This window comes from Heteronotia binoei, chromosome 6 (assembly GCF_032191835.1).
Source record: "Heteronotia binoei isolate CCM8104 ecotype False Entrance Well chromosome 6, APGP_CSIRO_Hbin_v1, whole genome shotgun sequence".
Taxonomy (NCBI): domain Eukaryota; kingdom Metazoa; phylum Chordata; class Lepidosauria; order Squamata; family Gekkonidae; genus Heteronotia; species Heteronotia binoei.
This window is the reverse complement of record NC_083228.1, coordinates 123,975,821-123,996,672: the sequence shown is the minus strand read 5'-3', so window position 1 is coordinate 123,996,672 and position 20,852 is coordinate 123,975,821. Positions and strand designations below refer to the sequence as shown.

General features: G+C 43.6%; 1 protein-coding gene across 2 annotated transcripts in view; it reads right to left on the bottom strand.

Annotated features, from left to right (window-relative positions):
* Nucleotides 1-20,852, bottom strand: part of FNDC3B (fibronectin type III domain containing 3B) — a 387,437-nt gene that overhangs the window by 140,417 nt on the left and 226,168 nt on the right. For both annotated transcript variants that reach the window (XM_060242517.1, XM_060242518.1), the window contains exon 6: nucleotides 17,457-17,771. In XM_060242517.1, the coding sequence (XP_060098500.1) occupies nucleotides 17,457-17,771 (315 nt within the window). The remainder of the gene's footprint in view (nucleotides 1-17,456; nucleotides 17,772-20,852) is intronic.

Genomic DNA, 20,852 nt, shown 5'->3' with positions numbered 1-20,852 from the left:
ACTAACAATTCACACACCCTTCCTTTGAAAGCTTACAGTTCTTGGTTGTAAATATCACGGCTAAATGTCAGCCTTGTGACTCTGTAGTACTGAAATGTTCATTTCATTGATACTGTCCCACACTTCTGTTAGCTTGCTAAGCAAACGTTAGGGCTATAAAACAAGATTTCAGAAAGCATATAAATGTTTGTCCTGGACTTGACCCAGTTCTTCTTTCTTACTGTCCTGAATAATAAAGTCAATCATAAATGGCAAAAAAATGAAGGCTTGGACAATTTGCTTTATATCAAAGCCACACACACAAAAAATTCTCTCAAGGTGCATACTTGTATAAAACACAAGTGATTGGTGCCTCTGAACAGGAAAGCAATTGGTCTGTAAGGCTGAAATGAATTCCACAAGAATCCACAATGTGGCCTTTGAAGGAGTTTTGAAGCCAAAACTAATAACCTAATTGGCAAGGGAACTTTGTAATGCCATCAAGTTTAAGAGCAAAAAACGTACATTGCTCATAACAGATAAATTCAGGTAGATTTGAAGCAGCAGAGCAAACTTTAAATCCAGTGGTAACTTTAAGATGAACAAAGTTTTATTTCATGCATGCACATGAGATCTTATACCCAGAATAAAACCACTGGACAAAAACTTTGCTCTGTTGTTCATAACAGACAACCTAAAAAGCTTTCATAGAATTCCTGAGGCTGGATCTTTACCTCATTTATACTTGAGGTCTCTTAACAGAAGCTGGTGGAGTGATTAATTTCACTTCAGCCAAGGCTCGTTCCAGATTACCCACCATGTGCCAAACAGTACAGCAACAGATTTATTTATTTCCTTTGATTTATTTATTTTATTCATTTTCCGTATTTATATCCTGTCCTCCCCGCCGAGGCAGGCTCCCATCCTTTTAGGTCCCGCCCTTCCTGCAAGTGGGCTCAACAAGCAGGTATTGCGCAGGTGTTGGAGCAAGCTGCAACAGTATAATGAAAAATAAATGTGGGGTACATCACAAAATGTTAAATCCCCACAAGTTTGGGGCTTCAGAAGCCGGAAAAAAGACTATATTAAATAAATCTAATAAAACACATGAGCTACTTATCAACAAGTGACCTTTATCAGTGCTTTTTAAAAATATAATGGCCATGACAAGAGAGAGTATTCTCATATGTATCGAGCAACAAAGACATGGATATGCCACAGTTTATACTGCAGATGAGGGTTTCCATTTCATCTGAATGTCCATCATCACAAATGTACATCCAACCTGGACACAGATGGTTTCCAATCTTCCTTCCAGATAATATATTTATAGTACTGCTGGTACAGGGATTTGATCATGGCTGCCTTGGCATCAGGGGTGTGGTCCAGGGCTTTTTTTGTAGAAAAATCCCAGCAGGAACTCATTTGCATATCAGGTCACACCCCCTGACATTTCCATTGTTCTACACAGGGCCTTTTTGTAGAAAAAGCCCAGTGGGAACTCATTTGTATATTAGGCCACACTCCCTGATGCCAAGCCAGCTGGAACTGTTTCTGCTCAAAAAAGCACTGGTGTGGTCTAATATGCAAATGAGTCCCTGCTGAGCTTTTTTTTTACAACAAAAAAGCCCTGGATTTGATTATGGATAGGCAATCCTGAACAGATGAAACCATCTCATACTGCATTAGTTAATCATCAAGCTTGGTATCGTCTCTCAACACTTGTTATTTAAATTTCTAGCATCTCCAGTTAACTTGGGAACTTCTGCTTGCAAAGTAGGTATTCCACCACTGAGCTATGGCCACTCTCCATGGAACAGAATGAAATTACAGTGGGGATTTTTGTTGTGGCAAACCCAGGATCCTCTGGAAGACACCAAACCTACTAACAACTCACTAATTCACTGTGATACTCTGCCATTAGGAGACCATTCTTCATTGTGAATAATCATGTTGTATCAGGATGGTGAGTGGCCAGATCTGAATCCAGGTACGGACTCCAAGGTAAGGTTCAAAAATCCCAGGGTCCCTAAATCTAATTAGGCTTCTACGGCAAGGAACAGACAGGAGGGCTTGAGAAGCAATCTGGTGACTATCAGAAATTTAAACTGAACATTTTAAAACCAAGATGAGGGAGGAAAAAAACCCTAACAACCAGGCAATGGCCAAGGGCAATGAAAAGGAAGCTGAAAAGTCCAAACCAGTCTCTTTGATTCCTCATTCATCCGCTGTAAGAACCACTTGGCTTTTGTTGGAGGGGAAATTTTTGTGCAGCTTACCCAGTGCAAACAAGTATAGGCTAACAAGAGAGACTGAGTCAAATAATTACCTGCTTTTTTAAAAGCATAGTTTATTAGCCACTTTTTAAATTAATATTTCAAAGCTGAACTATGAGAGTGCAACCCCCATGAAAAAGAGGCTTGTTGCTAAGCAAGAGACAGTTTAAGAGCATGACCTAAACCCTCAAATTTGAATTGAATTGCGGTCCTGGTAGGAGCAAATTAACTGAGCTTCTCACATTTTCTTTTAAAACTAATAGGTATTGTGTAAATTTTGGTTTATGGCTGAGTGCGGCTTTGAAATTGCAAGCATTCCATCTGCTCACCAGCTGCGCACTCTAATCCCCTTTAATAACTTCTGCTTGCACCACACTATGAGAATCCAGGGTCCTTCAAAACTTTTTCTCCACAATCACTGCCAGGATTGTTCCCACCCTGCCCTCCCCCCCCCCCCCCGACATTTCTCTTCCGCCAATGCTGCATATTTGTGAAATTGCCCTTCATAACAGCTTCTTGCTGGTTCGGCACCTAGGAGCTGCCTCTGGACACAGGCAAATGTTACGCAAATCGGCTGAAGTAAATAGCTGCTGCTCACAGAATACTGGGTGCCCAGAGTTACTATAGCCATAGTAATCATGCTACTGGCTAGAGTACAATTTTTAAAATCATCTTCTCATCTACTTGAGCTCTCTAAGGAAGCTCACAACGATTAAGAAGGTCAGTTGCATAAAGCTCCCTTAGATGAGAAGAAGTAAATAACTCTATTTAAACGTTTGAAGAATTGCTTATGTATAGATCTACGTTGCCTGTGGAATACTATGTGCAATTGCTAGTTGCCCCATTTAAAAAGGAGAGCGAAAAAGGAAAAAAAAAACCTGCAGAAAAGGGCAATTCAAAAGATTAAGAGATTGAACCATTTTCCCTTTGAGGAAAGGCTGATAACTATTTTGTATATTCTTTCTTTTTTAGCAGCAATGTAATTCTAGTCTAGATCCAGTTAATATGTTTTATGTTCTATTGCATAGTATTGTACTGCAGGCAAGCAACTGTTTGACTTTTCTTGTATGCATTTAATGTTATACATCTACACTATTGTAATTGATAGTTGTTTTTTCAATAAAACTTTTTGAAACCTGTTTGTTTTTTTTTAAAGAAAAAGAAAAGAAAGGCTAAAGAATTTGAGAGTCTTGCCTGCTTCCTCTGGGGACTTTGTTAGGGGAGTGACCAGCTTGAAGTGGGCTTTTTTGTTCATATCTTGCGTTCTACTCCGTTCTGGAGGGAACAGGGGCAGGGTGAGGACTGTATGTGAGCCAAAGGTCTGACCTCCCAAATAATTCTGGGTCAAAGTTCAAGGGTGAAATGATTTTGGAGCAGGCGGGCATAACTGTGACACAGAAACACCAACAAGAGATCATTCTGCCTTCCAAAGTATTGAAAGCCTTCGAAGGAAAACTACACATTTGGAGCAGGGAGTGGGAAGGGGAAGAGAAAAGATGGTGACAATTAGTCATCCAGGCTCAATTACAATGATCTTTATTTCCACGTGGGGCTAGCATTTGCAGTGGGTCAGAACATGGGCAAAACATGCTATTCTCCCCGTCGCCCCCCCATGAAGTACTAAGGATGCAGGGCGGGCCCTACCATTACATGGGTGAAGTAACATGCTTCAGGCTGCTGGCTGAGGGTATGGGTTGTTATTATTAAAAGGGAAAGCTAATTATATTCCTTTTAATACTAACTTTTGCAACCCTAAAACAGAAGATGCCATTTCCAACTCTGAAAATCTCTACGCAAGTGAACACATAAAGCTGACATATACCGAATCAGTCCATCAAGGTCAGTATTGTCTACTCGGACTGGCAGCAACTCTCCAGGATCTCAGGTAGAAGTCTTCCACATCACCTACTGCTGGGTTCTTTTTAACTGGAGGTTTCAGGGATTGAACCTGGGACCTTGTGCATGCCGAGCAGAGGGTTTTCCTCTGAGCCACAGCCCCTCCTTTTTAACAGAGGCTAGTCAAAACATTTCAGTAAGGTACACTTCCAAAAACTTGCCCTTGGCCAAGTGTCAGCTGTCGTAAAGAAGAACTTTTAGAACTCCCACCAGAAACTGTTGTGCACCTTCACATTATTAATTTATTTTATTAATGTGATTTATTTCAATAGGGGCCAGATGTCATCTAGCTGCCCCAGTTGCTGATGTCCAATGTATGATCTTACATTTTGTCTTATTAACAGGGCTTTTTTTGTAGCAGGAACTCCTTTGCATAATAGGCCACACACCCCTGATGTAGCCAACCCTACTAGAGCTTACAGGGCTCTTCTTATAGGGCCTGCTGTAGGCTTTTGGAGGATTGGCTGCATCGGAGGGGGGTGTAGCCTAATATGCAAAGGAGTTCCTGCTACAAAAAAAGCCCTGCTTATTAAACATATAAAATATATAGTCAGCTAGGCCTAAAGGCAGTTTTGAAAGTACCATGAGGCTCTCCTCCTCCTCCAACCGATCAATAATTTTTTTAAAAAAGATGTGTAGTAAGAACATTTGTCACTATTAATTTCTTGTCATTTGTCCACAGTTAAAGGTTTCTCAGGAAGTCTCCTCCCCTCAGCTCCAACTCCAAACAGTGCCACAGGTAGATTTGCCAAGTGATGCTGGCACCTGGGATGAGAAAAACCCTGAGACTTTTTCATGCTGTACATTTTAAGTGACAAAAAAAGGCCTTAAGAACCATTTCACCCATTCTGAAAAGAAAAAAAAAATATTTCATAGGAGTTCTTTTCTGTCACCTCCAACATTTTCCATTTTTTCCAACTGGAAAGGTCTACAAAGATCCTCAGAAAAAAAGGAAGGAAAAGCCAGTTGTTCCATATTGTCCAATTTTTTTTGCCCTTGGGCCTTTACATCTCCAGCTTGGGCCAGAGAGAAAGACAGCTGGCTGGCCCCACAACACTCCAGATGTGGCAAACAGGAAGACAAAATGACGATGTTTGGAAAATGCAACTGCTTAAATTCATAAAAATAAATAGATTGCAAAGTGGGGGAGGGGGATGAATCTCAGGAATGAGTCTGTGATGGTGTCTTTGCCTTCCTCTTGTCAAATTATATAGGCATGCTCATCAGGAAGCTACGAATGGCTACAGCTCAGGGTCAAGCATGCACTTAGCCACAAACCCATGTTTGTTGCCATGTAATGTGTGAAACAGATAATCTGCCTCTCAAACCCTGGGGTCCTTTAAACTGGTACTCTTAGGGTTGCCAGATCTTTATTGGAAAATAACTGGAGACTTTGGGGGTGGATCCAGGAGAGGGTGGGGCTTGGGGAGGGGAGGGGCCTCAGCACGGTACAATGCGATAAGAGTCTACCCTTCAAAGCAGCCATTTTCTTCAGGGGAGTTGATCTCTGCCAGCTGGAGTTCAGTTGTAAAAGCAAGAGATCTCCAGATCCCACCTGGCAATCCTAGGTGGTCTGGATTATGTTCACGGTGTTGGTAAATGCCCACAAACTGGGGAAGTGAAGAATAAATTTCTGGACTCTCTATAGCAGCCGCAGATACTAAACAGCCCTTTCTGGAAAAAAACACCCCACAAAAATTTCAACTGCACTTATTGCTGAATCAATAAGGCATATAATCAGTCCTCTCTTAAGTAGTAGAAAAGATCAAGAGCCTAGCAACACCTTACAGACTAACAAAATTTATTGCAGGGTATGAGCTTCTGTGAGTCACTGCTCACTTCTTCAAAATGGCTATCCATCTGGACCTCCCTTAAGAGTCACACACATTGAGACGTTAACAGAAATCCGACCGTGAACTTGGCTTGAACTCTGTTCAATGTCAATGTGCTTTCAATAAAATTACTGGGGCAAACATGAACTCCATAAAATAGTGAATTCATGTGACTGTAATTGTTTTTGCCTTATTATGAGAGGTGGTGCTGGAAGCTGGGCAATCCAAGAAACTGCCTGGGACTGGAGTTGTATAAGAAAGAGGGAGAGTTGGCACAATGCAGTCATTTTCTAAAGCTGCAATCACCAACTTTTCAGAACCCGCCTTCTCAGCACTCATAGATTTATAAAACTTTTAATCCCCCTCTGCCCCGTCTACCCTTAAGGGAATGCATTCCTTGAAGGAATAGGGAATATACTTCCCTCATCAGATGTGGAGTGTCAACATACAGAAACATTGATAATACAAAGGCCTAAAGATTTAAAAATACAGAAGTTCAATAATCGTAGGGAAGGGGGATTGGCCTTTAGCAGGAGTGTGCTGATCTTATCTCTGATGTCACTGGCACTATCCAATAGATACCCCCCCAGCTAAAAGTACTTCCTGGTTCCAACCACCACCAATAAGGTAAAAAGGAACAAACCGGGCCCCCTTCCATCATATGTGGATCTCGAGCCAACTGAGAGCTCCCACCCCTCCATCTACCTTCTCACTGTCACAGATGGGCAAAGCAGATGGAGGAAAACTGAAAAATCTCTTCCCAAGCAACAGCTATATACTGTATTTTCTTCCATTTCCTGCAAACTGTTTCGAGAGCCAGAATTTGGATGAAAAGCAGGATAAAAATGCAGCCAAACAGTTGCAAGAGGCATGCTGGCTGGAGGAGAATCGTATTTGCCAGAGACCACGTATTATTGATTGAGTGCAAGGAAAATGTATTCCCCCCCCCCCCCAACAGGTACATCAGCTGACAGGGTGTATGTGTGTGAGAGAGATGTTCTGCAACAACTGAACAAACTTATTTATTGTGCAAAAGTTACAGACATCTGGAAAGGCCCATAACATGCCCTCTTGGAGCTACTCTTCAAAATCCCAATAATTACACAATGCAGAGCCCAACAATTATGTCTGAAGTCCCTTCAGTGCTGCTAAGCTGCAGTTCCTCCCTGCAGCGCAAGCAGAATCCAGTCCCTGCGAATTTCAGCACCAGCTACGTATAGGGATCCTGAAGCACCATTCCTCAGCAGATTGTGTGGCAACAAGAGTGTTGTTGTTTGACAGAAACATGCCTGCCAAAATCACATCACAGACAGAAGCTGGCTCTCCAGATTGCTTTGGAGATCCAGAAGGAGGCCGCCAGCTGCCATTTCGTACACATGTCAGCTGAACACTACCCCCCCTCCATTTACAAACACTTAATAGTGCTTGCTTTTTAAAAACACACACACACACACCCCACACGGCAGGGTTTTTTTGCAAGCTGGCATGCAAAAACCAAAAGCCTCCTGGGTTTTTCATTTTTTTAAACCCATTTTCACCAAAGCTGCATTTTAAAAAAAGCAACGCTCTCCTTCCTTCCTGCAACCTAAAATGTAAAGGAATTTAGCAAATATTTGCCAAGCTTGGACTAGCCTGACTTTTAAAAAAAAAATATATTTTGCATGCTCTAAATGGAGGTTTTAGGGGGGTTTTTTCTTTAAAAAAATCCACATTGTTCTAAGTGATGGAGTAAGCATTACACCACTGGATCCCCGCTAAACATGGTTACACAGGGGTGGGGGAGTTGTTTTCAGGATGCCTTTTCCCACTGTCTCTCTAAAGCAAACTCCTCACTATCCGCTAGAGTCAAGTTAATCTGGTGCCCCCCCTGCCGCTGCCCCCCAATGCAGTGCCACGCTCCATCACCCCCCCCCCCCCGGGGTGCCCCCTCCTTCCCTTCCTATCCCGCAATTAGAGCGTGCTGTGCCTGGGCGGTACCGGCCACAACATGGTGTGTTCTTATCTTTTGAAGAACACACTGGAGGTTTCTCCCCCCTCCTTTCCGGAACTGGAAGGGAGGGGAAGCCAATCCTCCAGTGCGTCCTTCAAAAGATAAGATACACGCTGTGTCGCCGCGGCTTGCATGCTGTGATCACACGGGGCGAGGAGGGGGGGAGGTGAAGGGATGGGAAGGGAAGGGAAAGGAGGGGTGAGTGGCAGTGGGCAGGGCAGACAAACTAGCCTGGGATACCGGGGGCAGGGAGGGAGCCCAATTTGACGCCCCTACCCTTCCGGCACCCTAGGCAACCGCCTAGTTTGCCTAGTGGGCGAGCCGGCCCTGCTCACAGCTAATTCCCAACTTGGCCCCCCACACATGTAGGAAGGGATAAAAGATGCAGGTGAAAGGGGTGAACATCTTATCAGAGATCCCCAAGATGGTAACCTTTCCAACACTTTTCTTAGCCTCCACCAAAGTGGGCAGGGCTAGCTAGGTTTTCTTTGTCCAGCAAAGCTTCTGAATGGTGTTAAGATTTTTTTAAAAAAATATTCCCAACACAGCAGTTGGATCTTCACAGGGTGCCTGAATGCAAGTGGTGGCAGCCACTGTTTGGCAGGTTCTGCCCCCTGCAGGAGTCAGAATCATTTCATAGTGGCCATTTGGGGGCTGCTCCCAGCATGCTGTGACACAATTCCAATGGTGTCTTTAGGCTCAAAAAAGTCAGCAACTATTGTGGTAGATTTTTCTACAGGCCAGGAAGAAAATCCAGGCTTTCAGTAAAATTTGTTGCCATGTAACAAAGGCACAATCACAGGCTCATTCCTGAGTTATCTCGTAGCCTCATCTACCTCACAGGGTGTTTGCTGTGGGGAGAGGAAGGGAAGGAGATCGTAAGCCGATCTGAGACTCCAAGTGAAGGCCAGTCCAATCATCACGATTACCACCACCACCACCTCCTGCTCCTCTCCTACTGCCTGCTCATCTTTCAAGCTCTTATCCAGCCTAACCAATTAACTGCCCTGAAGTGGCTTGGGGGTTAAAGTATATGCCTGCAATAATTGGGCTTTGGGGAGAGGGTCTTCCCAATCTCTTGGGGCTGAAATTGTGGCCTCAAGCCATTGGTACTTGGCTAGTATTCCATGCGGGGTCAGAAGCTGGTGGAGAGGAGAGGAGGAAGTACCTTCCTGAGTCTTCATAGGTCTACCCTTTGCACCCTCTGTAAGGACCTCAGGTTTTCAGAGAGGTACTCTCAGTGGTTGATTCTCAGCTTTGAAATGCTCTCTGAAGACTGAATTATTGCCAAAAATATGGAATTTTTTTTTCTAAGTGACCTTGGATAGCCAGGGATAAGGAGGCAGAATAGAACTAGCATCTTGCTACCTATGAAAGGGTACCGATCAATAAGAAAACAATGTGGCCTTCAACCAAACCTCCAGTCATTTTAAAAAAGGTATAGACTGTTTTTGTATGAGCCACTGGCCCCAGAACCTCCACAATGGACTGGCTCTGGCTTCTGCCCACTGATCAAAAGACCCCCATCTGCTAACATAAGATAAGCCATGTTGGATCAGACCAATGGACTATCCAGTCCAACACTGTGTCACACAGTGGCCAAAACCCAGGTGCCATCAGGAGGTCCATCAGTGGGGCCAGGAAACTAGAAGCCCTCCCACTGTGCCCCCACCAAGCACCAAAAATACAGAGCATCACTGCCCCAGACAAAGAGTTCCATCTATATACCCTGTGGCTAATAGCCACTGCTAGACCTCTGCTCCATATGCTTATCCAATCCCCTCTTGAAGCTGTCTATGCTTGTAGCCGCCACCACCTCCTGTGGCAGTGAATTCCATGTGTTAATCACCCTTTGGGTGAAGAAGTACTTCCTTTTATCTGTTCTAACCCGACTGCTCAGCTTTGGGGAGAGGGTCCTCACAATCAGAAATTTCATTGAATGCCCACAAGTTCTCGTATTGTGAGAAAGGGAGAAAAGTACTTCTTTTCTCTACCTTCTCTATCCCATGCATAATCTTGTAAACCTCTATAATGTCACCCCTCAGTTGGTATTTCTCCAGAACTTTTGACAGAGAGAAGCCTAAATAAAATCAATCAGACAGAAGCCTAAATAAAATCAAGGAAACCAAATTGCCCCTGACTTGTACAACGGCTGCTCAGCTGCTTAAATGCTCGACTGATTGAAAGCGCGGGATGTAAAAGCTTTAAATAAATGAAAAACATGTTATGTCTGAGCTGTGATGTGAATCCAGAGCCCTTTAAACTAGGAAAGCGGAAGACAGCCAGAATGGCACAAAGGGTGTTTGTGGTGGACTTGGATTAAACAGCAACCCGTACTAAAAAAAGATTCTTGTTGAGGAGGAGTAATGCCCCAATTCATTCTGACGCCCAAATAAATAGCTTCCATCAAAGGGATGCCAATGAAACAACTCCAATCAACTTTTCTGTACCTCAAAAGACTGAAAACCCCTGTTACTCAAAAGCTCACAGTGTCCTTAGTATAACTCCTCTCCATAAACAGTCACACTCATTTTTGTGACCTCCAGAGGGTTGTAATGTTTTGGCTAAAACCCATGCTCTCTTCCTCCCTTCCATTTGTACAGATGAGTTTGTGCTCTAATGGGGCTTATCTTAAGAATTCCTCCTCCAGTGTCCTGCTGAGAGGTTTGTCAGGTGCAGTGGCGAGATGTACAAAGTCAATTCAATGGGAGGACATTCAAGCCCGCAAGAGGCTTTTAAAACATTTCTTGTTCTGGAGCACTTGGCTGCCGCTCTCACAGGAAGGCCTTCTCTGAGTTGGGAAACAAAGATTCTGACATCTTTTCCCCACCCCCACCCTGTGGAAAATTTATCATCTCTCCCCCTTCAGAGTTTGCAGTAGACTTGGGCTGTGAAGTTAAAAACTTTTGAAGTTTTCATTTGCAGGAATCAACTTTTTGTAACTTGGTTTCAAACTGTGACACTTTACAAAAAAGAACAACCCCAAAACCACATCAGAAAAAAAACTGCACTCAAGCAAGGAACAGAGTTCATAAACTCATACACCATCGCTTTGATTAAAGTTTCCGCTATATTTTTCTGTCCTTTGAGCAATTTCAACTAAAAGCACTCCTTTGCTGACCCAGTGAATGTTCCAGAGACCGGACTTTGCTCATTTTCTTGGCGTTTTTCAATTGTGCTCCAACTCCACAGCTGTGTGGCCTAAGAAACTTCCCAGAGGATTCAAAACTGTCTTATGATTAGCTCCAGACTCGAAACAAAGTGGGACAAACTAAAATGGGTCCATCTCTTTTAGTTGATTATGACAGCAAACATGTCAGATAAGAAAGCCATCACCATGAGGTCTAATAACATGACCTGCTCAGGGACAATGAAAATACTAATTTACAAATCCACCCTCAAAAAAGCATTTCCCCACCCCCCCCATTACACTACAAACATCTGTATTTTGGAGCAAGATGTTACAGAATAACTTGGAATATAGAATAATTATAGACTGTAGGGTTGTCATATATCTAATAGCCAAAGAAATTCAAAGAATGGGTCCAAGCCCTGCTATAGTTGGCACACAGGGCTTTTTTTCCCTGGAAAAAGCGGTGCTGGAACTCTCAAAAGGGAAATTAAGGAGAAACACATGGGTGCCTCTCATGAACTTTTAAACATTTTTAAAAAGAATTTTATTTTCACAAAGAGGTTCTGGAACTCCATTCCACCACGTTCCCCCAGGGAAAAAAGCCATGGTTGGCAATTCTAAAACACAAGAATCCAGAATAGTTGTAGTTGTTGCAGATTTTCTTAAAAAATGAAGCGGGTAAAACCATCTAAAAGCAACAAAAGCAGTGTTTCTGCTTGCAGAGACATTAAAAAACAATGAGAGATCAGGTGAGATATCGCTTTCCGTGGCACTCAGAGGAGGTGTGGTTGGATGGAAAAGAAACAGCAATGTGGGGGGAGGGGAGAAGAAAAAAAGCGCAGACAAACTCAGAGGCGAAGGCAAGTGGTGGCTAGTGAGGGAATGAGATTTCCCCTGCCTCGCGAATCTCCATTTTTTAATGTACAGAAATTAGAACACAAAGCCCCAACTTGTATTACAATGTGACAAATAAACTTGCATATGCGCAAGTTCAAGTGCGCATACCATACACTGGTCTCATTCAGCTGCTTCTTTATAGAGGAAGAATCAGCTCCACGCAAAAGTCCCCATTGCATGAACAGATCTGCTATACAACATGTTCTAATTCCAGGCCCTAGACAAGCGCTCTCTTCCTTCACACCCTATACCATCTCAGTCTTTGGTGTTTGATACCACAATGCCACTTTGTGAAACCTCTCCTTCATTGCCCACTCCCTCTGCACCTCTGCATCAACTTGATGCTTCCCTGAATCCCACAACCTGCTTCTAGCTAACACTGCTTCACAAGTCAACTGCTGCTGCTCTCTCCTCAGCTGCCTTTCACCCAAAACAAACTACACAAACACAAACCTCTGAAAGAAACAGCTGGCCCAATTTCAGTGCATGTATGAGATTCAACAATCCAAATGTAACCCACACAAGCCTCTAGTTCTTTTATTAGAAGGCTAATTCAGCCTGGGGGAACATAAGAGAAGCCATGTTGGATCAGGCCAATGGCCCATCCAGTCCAACACTCTATCACACAGTAGCCAAAAAACCTGGTGCCATCAGGAGGTCCACCAGTGGAGCCAGGACACTAGAAGCCCTCCCATTGTTGCCTCCCAAGCACCAAGAATACAGAGCATCACTGCCTCAGACAGAGTTCCATCTATACCCTGTGGCTAATAGCCACTGATGAACTTCTGCTCCATATGTTTATCCAATCTCCTCTTGAAGCTGTCTATGCTTGTAACCACCACCACCTCTTGTGGCAATGAATTCCATGTGTTAATCACTCTTTGGGTGAAGAAGTACTTCTATCCGTTCTAACCCGACTGCTCAACAATTTCATTGAGTGTCCACAAGTTCTTGTACTGTGAGAAAGGGAGACAATTGGGGAATTCCAAATGGCCAGATTCCACAGAATAAATGGCAAGCCTGTGCTCTGTTGAGAGGAAAGTCAGATTCTCTTCGCTTATTATGAATTATGAAGGTTGGATCTGGCAGGGTCCCTATAGCGCATAACCAGATCATGACCACAGCTCACATGGAGAAGAACCTTCAGTCTTCCTCCTTACACTATTTTCCCAGCCTCAATCAGTCCCTGTTTCCAACCTGACAACACATGGTTTCCCCCCCAGGCCCCATAATTCTTTTCTCCCACCCATAAATGTTTCAGGCTGAAGCCCCTTCTCCACATGAACTGTCATCTTGATAAGCTGGACACTCCAAGCATGTGATTGAACGCACAACTCACCTATGACTGCGTTACATCTGGCAGCCCTGTTCAAAAGTTGCCGTCCCCATTCACACGCATGATCATCTGATATGTACATGTATACATGTTTGTGAAAAAGAGCCAACAAGTGTTCACTTTACTAATTGGACCAGTAACTGGATTAATATGCAGTTTCAATCATACGTGTTGAATGTAACATGAAAACTCAACACACATATAACAAAATTCGAAAGTACACCACACACGGATTGCATGTGTGTTTACTAACTTATGAACAGGACTTCTATACAGGGTGTATAATTGATTTTGCTTTACAGATGCATTGAGTAATTCGCATGTGACATTCAACTCATATACAGCTGAGCGTGTGATTTCATGGGTTTCATTGGGTACAGTGAATGTGTCTTGGCTCATTCTTTCAAGGGTGTGTGTGTGCACACAACACAGGCTGTACGTGCATTAGCTGTAATATGTGAACAGGGCTAGTGATGACATGAACCTCAATCTGTGTACTCCATAATTGTATGAAAAGGCCCTGAATTTGATGTCCCTGAGCATGCAGCCATCCATCGATACTAAAGGCTAGCTCAAACAAGCTATTATGAGGCTAAAACAGAAGCAGCAAGAACTATCTATGTTGCTTCTTGGAAGAAAAGCAGAAAAACATGAGGTACTAGAGGGAAATTTAACTATCTGCAGGAAGGCCTCCCCCAGTTTACTATTCTGCCTCCATTGGAGTGTTTCTGTAGGGACAGACCTCTTCAGGAAAGCTTTTCCGAGTCAAGAGCTATTTCAGCAGCTAAGTGTATCATTGTGCGTGGACTCCAATAGGATGAACCGGTTTTAGTGTGGCATCACTGGTTTTAATTGCATAGGGTTTGAAATGACACCGTTAACCAACGCCTTTGAGAAGAAAAGTGGATTAAAAATGCCTGAATAAAACCTGCAAAAATACCAAGCTACAGTATTTCCTTTATATGGTGTGGTTACCCTTTCTTTAGCAGGCTGGGAGAGGGGAGAAATAAAGAAAACGGCTTTGATTTTTCTACTTGAAACTCCAGCATTAGAAATTATATGCCTGAGTCAATGAACATTCCGGGGGGGCAGGGGAGGGGGGCAGAGAAGAAAAACAAGCCTTTGTCTGCAGCTCCAACATGCCAGACCCTACTAACATTAGTCATCACTGCTGGAAACAAAGAGAAGCACTGTAGGGACTCTACAGGTGTGCTGTTTATGGAGTCAGAAAGGAAGACCTTTTGTGATAGCAGCATCACGGACCTGCACACCCTTGCGGAATCTACTGGCTGCTGAGTCTGAAACAAGGCCTCATGCTTATGCACTGCCCAGCCAGATTACTTTGATAAGCTCGCAAACATGAGCAACAGGAAATAACTTTTGGTATTAAATGTTTAGCATTTGCATATCTAGCACTTCAAATGCGTGTTGCTGAGTTTGTTCAATGCCTCCATAGTTCCTTAAGGAGAACTGCCAAATCAAGATTGGGCAAACTGACCAATCAAATATTTAAAAGGTACTCGACCATTATTTTACAAGTATTGGCAAACGAACAAGCTTTACTCATCAATAGGTTGGATTACTTAACAGTAGTTAAAGAAACAAAATTACTGCACAACAAGTTAATGTTTAGAAATGGCATTACGAGAAGTGATCTTTGCTGTGGATGTTAGCTTGTGTTCCTTTGTACAGACATTCTCACTGGTGGCCAGTTTTGTTGCATCATGAGAACATAAGAGAAGCCGTGTTGGATTAGGCCAACGGCTCATTCAGTCCAACACTCTGGGTCAAACAGTGGCCAAAAAACCCAGGTGCCATCAGGAGGTCCACCAGTGGGGTCAGGACACTAGAAGCCCTTCCACTGTGCCCCCCCTTTCCCAAGCACCAAGAATACAGAGCATCACTGCCCCAGACTGAGAGTTCCAACAATACGCTGTGGCTAATAGCCACTGATGGACCTCTGCTCCATAAGTTTATCCAATCCCCTCTTGCAGCTGGCTAACAAATGATAATATGAAGAAACGTTTAAAAGGTGAGCTGCCATCTACCAGGTGGCATTCTTGGCTTTCTGGCAAATCTGATAATATTTTACTACAGACAAATACTAGACAGTCAATCGACCGGTCGATTGACCAATGTGCCAATTCTACTGGGAACTGATGAGAGATAAGAGCCTGTGGGTTCCCATTTTTTTAAACTTGTTTTCCAAACCATCCTATGCTTGGGCTGGTTTAATTGCCTTCCTCCCACACAACTTATGCGTGGCCTCTTAAGTCTAACACCAAAATGGCTGCAAAACCCACAGTTATTTGAACCTCTGCCCATCATTTCTACCCACCGTATTTCCCATTGTGCAATAAAGGCTGCTAAAGTTGATTATTTAAAATATTTTTATCCTGTATTTCCAAGATGTTAGCTCTCAATATAATGTTTTTTTAAAGGCTGGTTTACTAAAAAGGCAGTAAAAATATCTTTTTTAAAAAACAGGATATGCGTGGGGAAGGAAGGTTGTCTGTTGTATCCATTCAGACAAGGCTATTTTCTGTATCAAATGAAGGCAACAATGGAAAAAATAAATAAAGAGCTTCTATTGAGCGGGGGAAGGCAAGATTGCTCATAGGCCTCAATTTGCATTCATTCTGATTGCAAACTTACATGAAGACAGTTAACAAAAACTTAAAGCACCAGATAATATTGGAGAGTAGAAGATGATGATGATATTGGATTTATATCCCACCCTATACTCTGAATCTCAGAGTGGTCACAATCTCCTTTACGTTCTCCTCCATCCCAACAGACACCCTGTGAGGTGGGTGGGGCTTTCAAGGACAGCTCCTATGAGAGCTATGGCTGACCCAAGGCCATTCCAGCAGCTGCAAGTTGAGGAGTGGGGAATCAAACCCAGTTCTCCCAGATAAGAGTCCGCACACTTAACCACTACACCAAACTGGCTCTCAAGTACAGGGCTTGCTTAATGAGTACAGGGCTTGCTTGCAATCCAGTTGATGCAACTGATGCAGCTTCTGAACTTCCATATGGGGTAGGCAACAAAAATGGCAGGCAGAAAGCCACTGCTGAAAAGAGAAAGAATGTAAGAACCATCATGCTGGATTGGACCAGTGGTCCATCTACTCTTAACACAGCAGTCCACCAGTTATTCTGAAAGGGCAACCAACACAGGGCATAGAGGCCAAGGCCCTCCCTTGAACCTGTCTCATAGCACTGCTGTTCAGAGGTCTGTTGCCTCTGATTGCAGAAGCTTGCTTTAGTCTCTGTGGTTAGTAGACTTTGATGGAGCACTCCTCCATGAATCTATCTACTCCCCCATTAAAGCCATCTATACTTGCAGCCATCACTATGCCCTCTGGCAATGAATTCCATAAAGGTAAGGAAACAGAAAATTGGAATGGTACCCACTCAAGATACTCTAGCTTATACTGTACAAAGTTCGTTCAGAAAACAACCCCCCCCCTCTAAAATGAAGTTTTAGTTTTAAAAAATTATACAACTTTAGAGCTGCATTTTAAAATTCTGTGATTTTTCCACATAAAAAGAAATTAGCAAAGTCTTGTAGTTTAAAAAATGGTGAAACTTGCACACTTACTTGGGTGTCAAATGGTATCAACTGACAAGTAAAAACACAGAATCAGAGTAAGGCATGCAAATTTACCAACTATGCTAAGATTATAAAAAAAATAGCATCAAGCGTTAGCCAAGTGCTTCCCTTACGAACACTTACTTTAAGGTACGTCTAAGAAATTTTAACCACAATACTTGATATGCAAAATGACAGATTAGCAAACCTGTCTAACCTACAGTGGCACCCATCCGTCAGCTGTAATTGGCTGTCGCCCTCTGATGCGTCTACACTTGGGGGTGAGCCCAACACAGCCTCTTCTTGATGTGTGAAATGGCACCAAGGGATCACCTAAGTAAATTTTTCCCCATTCTTATTTTGCGAACAAGCATTCCAACCTTTAATGCAACAACAGGCTCTCTTGGGCTTCTGTATGCATATGGTATTTGTTTCAGGGTCGTAAAAAAAATAAACCTATGGATAAAATAAACATGTTGAAAGAGAGCAAAGCTGAAATCGAAAAGCACCAGCTGGCTTTACCGTGCAACTCCGGTTCACTCGATTTGGGGCTGCTTCTTGCTCTCCGTTCCACTTTTTTCACAGCTGGGGCTCCTCCTCCACCACCACCACCACCAATGCCTCCGCCTCCCCCATTTGCAGCGCCATTATGAGTCTTGATGGTGCCATTGTACACAGTCGTACAGTTTCCCAGATGGCTCTTATAGATGGATGAAGGAGGGCTATTCAAACGGTTTTGGCGGTCAATCTGCCGGTCTTTCATCTTCTTGGGATGGGGTTTGTTGTACTGATCTTCCCGGGTTATGTAACTGGACATTCCATATAGTGGTATAATTTCTGAAATTGAATAGGAAATCAAAAGAGAGGCAACTCAGTTTCTAACGAGACTTTTATCTGTTTTTATTTTCCGTAGTAGCATTCACTATGTACGTGGGCAGTAGTTGTGATAGTGGATGTGTTTTCTTTTGCCCTCTCTCAAACAGCCATTGCTTATGTCAGCAACAACTTCATTGGTAAAGTTTTAAAAGTGCAGAGATATGGCATACAAATCTTCTAAATGAAGAATTCAAGGTGATTCACACTATCAGAAATAAATAAAATGAACACATCTATCTCTATAGTATATATATCAGGGGTGGCCAAACTGTGGCTCGGAAGCCAGAAGAAGATGATATTGGATTTATATCCTGCCCTCCACTTCGAATCTCAGAGTGGCTCACAATCTCCTTTATCTTCCTCCCCCACGACAGACACCCTGTGAGGCAGGTGGAACTGAGAGGACTCTCACAGGAGCTGCTCTTTCAAGGACAGCTCTGCGAGAGCTCCAGTTGACTCAAGGCCATTCCAGCAGGTGCAAGTGGAGGAGTGGGGAATTAAACCCGGTTCTCCCAGATAAGAGTCCGCACACTTAACCACTACACCAAACTGGCTCTGGTGGATCTTTCACACATATGGTGTAGCTCTCGAGGCCCCCACTGCCCTATTGGGCATTTAAGGTTAAAGTTACTTTCTTTCCATCTCTCCCTCCCTCCCCATCTTTCTTTTCTTTCTTTCTTTCTTTCTTTCTTTCTTTCTTTCTTTCTTTCTTTCTTTCTTTCTTTCTTTCTTTCTTTCTTTCTTTCTTTCTTTCTTTCTTTCTTTCTTTCTTTCTTCCTTTCTTTCTTTCTTTCCCTTTCCTCCCACCTACATCTGACATTTATTCTATTTGGTTCTTACATTTAGCAAGTTTGGCCATCCCTGATATATACTGCAGTAGACATACTATAACTTATAGTATACTATATAGCATACATAGTATACATTGTATAAGCCAGTGTAGTATAAGAAGAAGAAGATGATGATATGGGATTTATATCCCACCCTATACGATGAAGCTCGGAGTGATCACAATCTCCTTTTACCTCCCCCCCTCCACAACAGACACCCTGTGGGGTAGGTGGGGCTGAGAGAGCTCTTACAGCAGCTGCCCTATCAAGGACAACTCCTACAAGAGCTATGGCTGACCCAATGACATTCCAGCAGGTGCAAGTGGAGGAGTGGGAAATCAAATCCGGCTCTCCCAGATAAGAGTCCGCGCACTTAACCACTACACCAAACTGGCTCTCAAGGGCTAAGATCTGGGAGACCCAGCTGGGAATCTCCACTCTGCCATGGAAGCTTGGTGGGTGACCTTGGGCCAGCCACATATTCTCAGCCTAGTTTATCTCATGAGGTTGTTGTTAAGATAAAATGGAGAAAAGGAAACAATGTTCCAAAGCATTAGGTCCCAATGGAATATAAAAAGTTGGGGTATAAATGAAGTAAATGAATAAATTAGGGTAACAACATAAAATCACACATCTCAAGCTAAACCAGACAACACAACCAAGACAGATGGCTAACCCCAAAGTGCTTCCAAATAGATCAGGTTCAAAGTGCTTAAAGAGAGAGAAGAAGAAGAAGATATTGGGAAGGGAAATATCCTGGTCCAAAGCAAGAGAGCCATCTCCACCCCCACCCCCGCCCCCACCCCTAAAAAAAACTTGGGAGGGGACCATTCACTGTCCTAAATTCTCTATAGCTAGAGATAGGAAGAAGTAATGGATCTGCTTAGCTGATTTAACACACAGGCTCAATTCAGGACAAAACAGCCCTTCAAAATATGTGGGCCGCAGTGGTGCCATAGGAAGGGAAAGTCTTTCGTGCTGAGATTAATTACTGCTGTCTGAGAAGGCAGGTGTATACATTTGCATCTGAACATGCATTCATCAAATACTCTTTCTTAAGAACCAGGCCCTTAAAATAAGTGATACATAAATAAAAGAATGGAAGTGGTTTGCCATGCTGGTAAACATCCATCATAACCTGGAACGCTTTTTGTTTCAGGTTTTCGAACAAGATATCATCAAAGGAGCTCAATGTTCACAGGGCTACAATTAACATCTTGCAGCTCAAATCAATCCTGGCGATCATGCCCATTTCAAGAAAACAACAACAAATGAATTGGCTTCCTTTCATCTGGATATGGCCTGCCAAGAAAAGGCAACTAAGGGCTGCAGGTGACTACAACAGATGTTCCATCATTTCTTTTCTTGACTGAACTTGTAGAACTTCTCAGCATTCCCAAGTGACAGAGAGGGAACAGGACATCAATCAGCACCATGATGAATTTTCCCCTGTCCTTCATTTATTCTGAACAACTTACTTTATTCCCAGTGAGAACCCATTAAACCTTCCAACACGGTTTTGTAAAATCCCGTATGCTCAGGGGTGGAATTCTACGCGGGGATTCAGGGGTTAGCTTTACAGTGGCTTTCCTCTTTCCTCGAACGTCGGGGACAAAGGGTTGTGATTGGGGGTGAGCTATCCCGGAGGCGCGCGCTTGATTGCGGAGTGCCTCAGGGGGCGGTTCTCTCCCCAATGTTATTTAACATCTATATGCGTCCCCTTGCCCAGATTGCCCGAAGGTATGGGCTGGGCTGTCACCAGTATGTTGATGACACCCAGCTCTATCTACTTATGGACGGCCGACCGGTCTCCGCCCCAGAAAATCTAGACCGGGCCCTACAGGAAGTGGCTGGGTGGCTCAGACTGAGCGGGCTGAAGCTAAATCCGGCGAAGACAGAGGTCCTTTGCTTGGGTTGTCGGGGTCCGGGGAGGGAAATCCCCCTACCAGCTTTTGAAGGTGCGCCGCTGATAGCGGCGGACAGGGTCAAAAGCCTGGGAGTACTTTTGGAGTCCTCCTTAACGATGGAGGCTCAGATAGCAGCCACTGCCAAGTCCGCATTTTTTCATCTTAGGTGGGCAAGGCAGTTGGCCCCCTTCCTGGAGCGCGACGATCTAGCAACAGTGATCCATGCCATGGTCACCTCGAGGTTGGACTATTGCAATGTCTCTACATGGGGCTGCCTTTGTGCCGAACCCGAAAGCTGCAGCTAG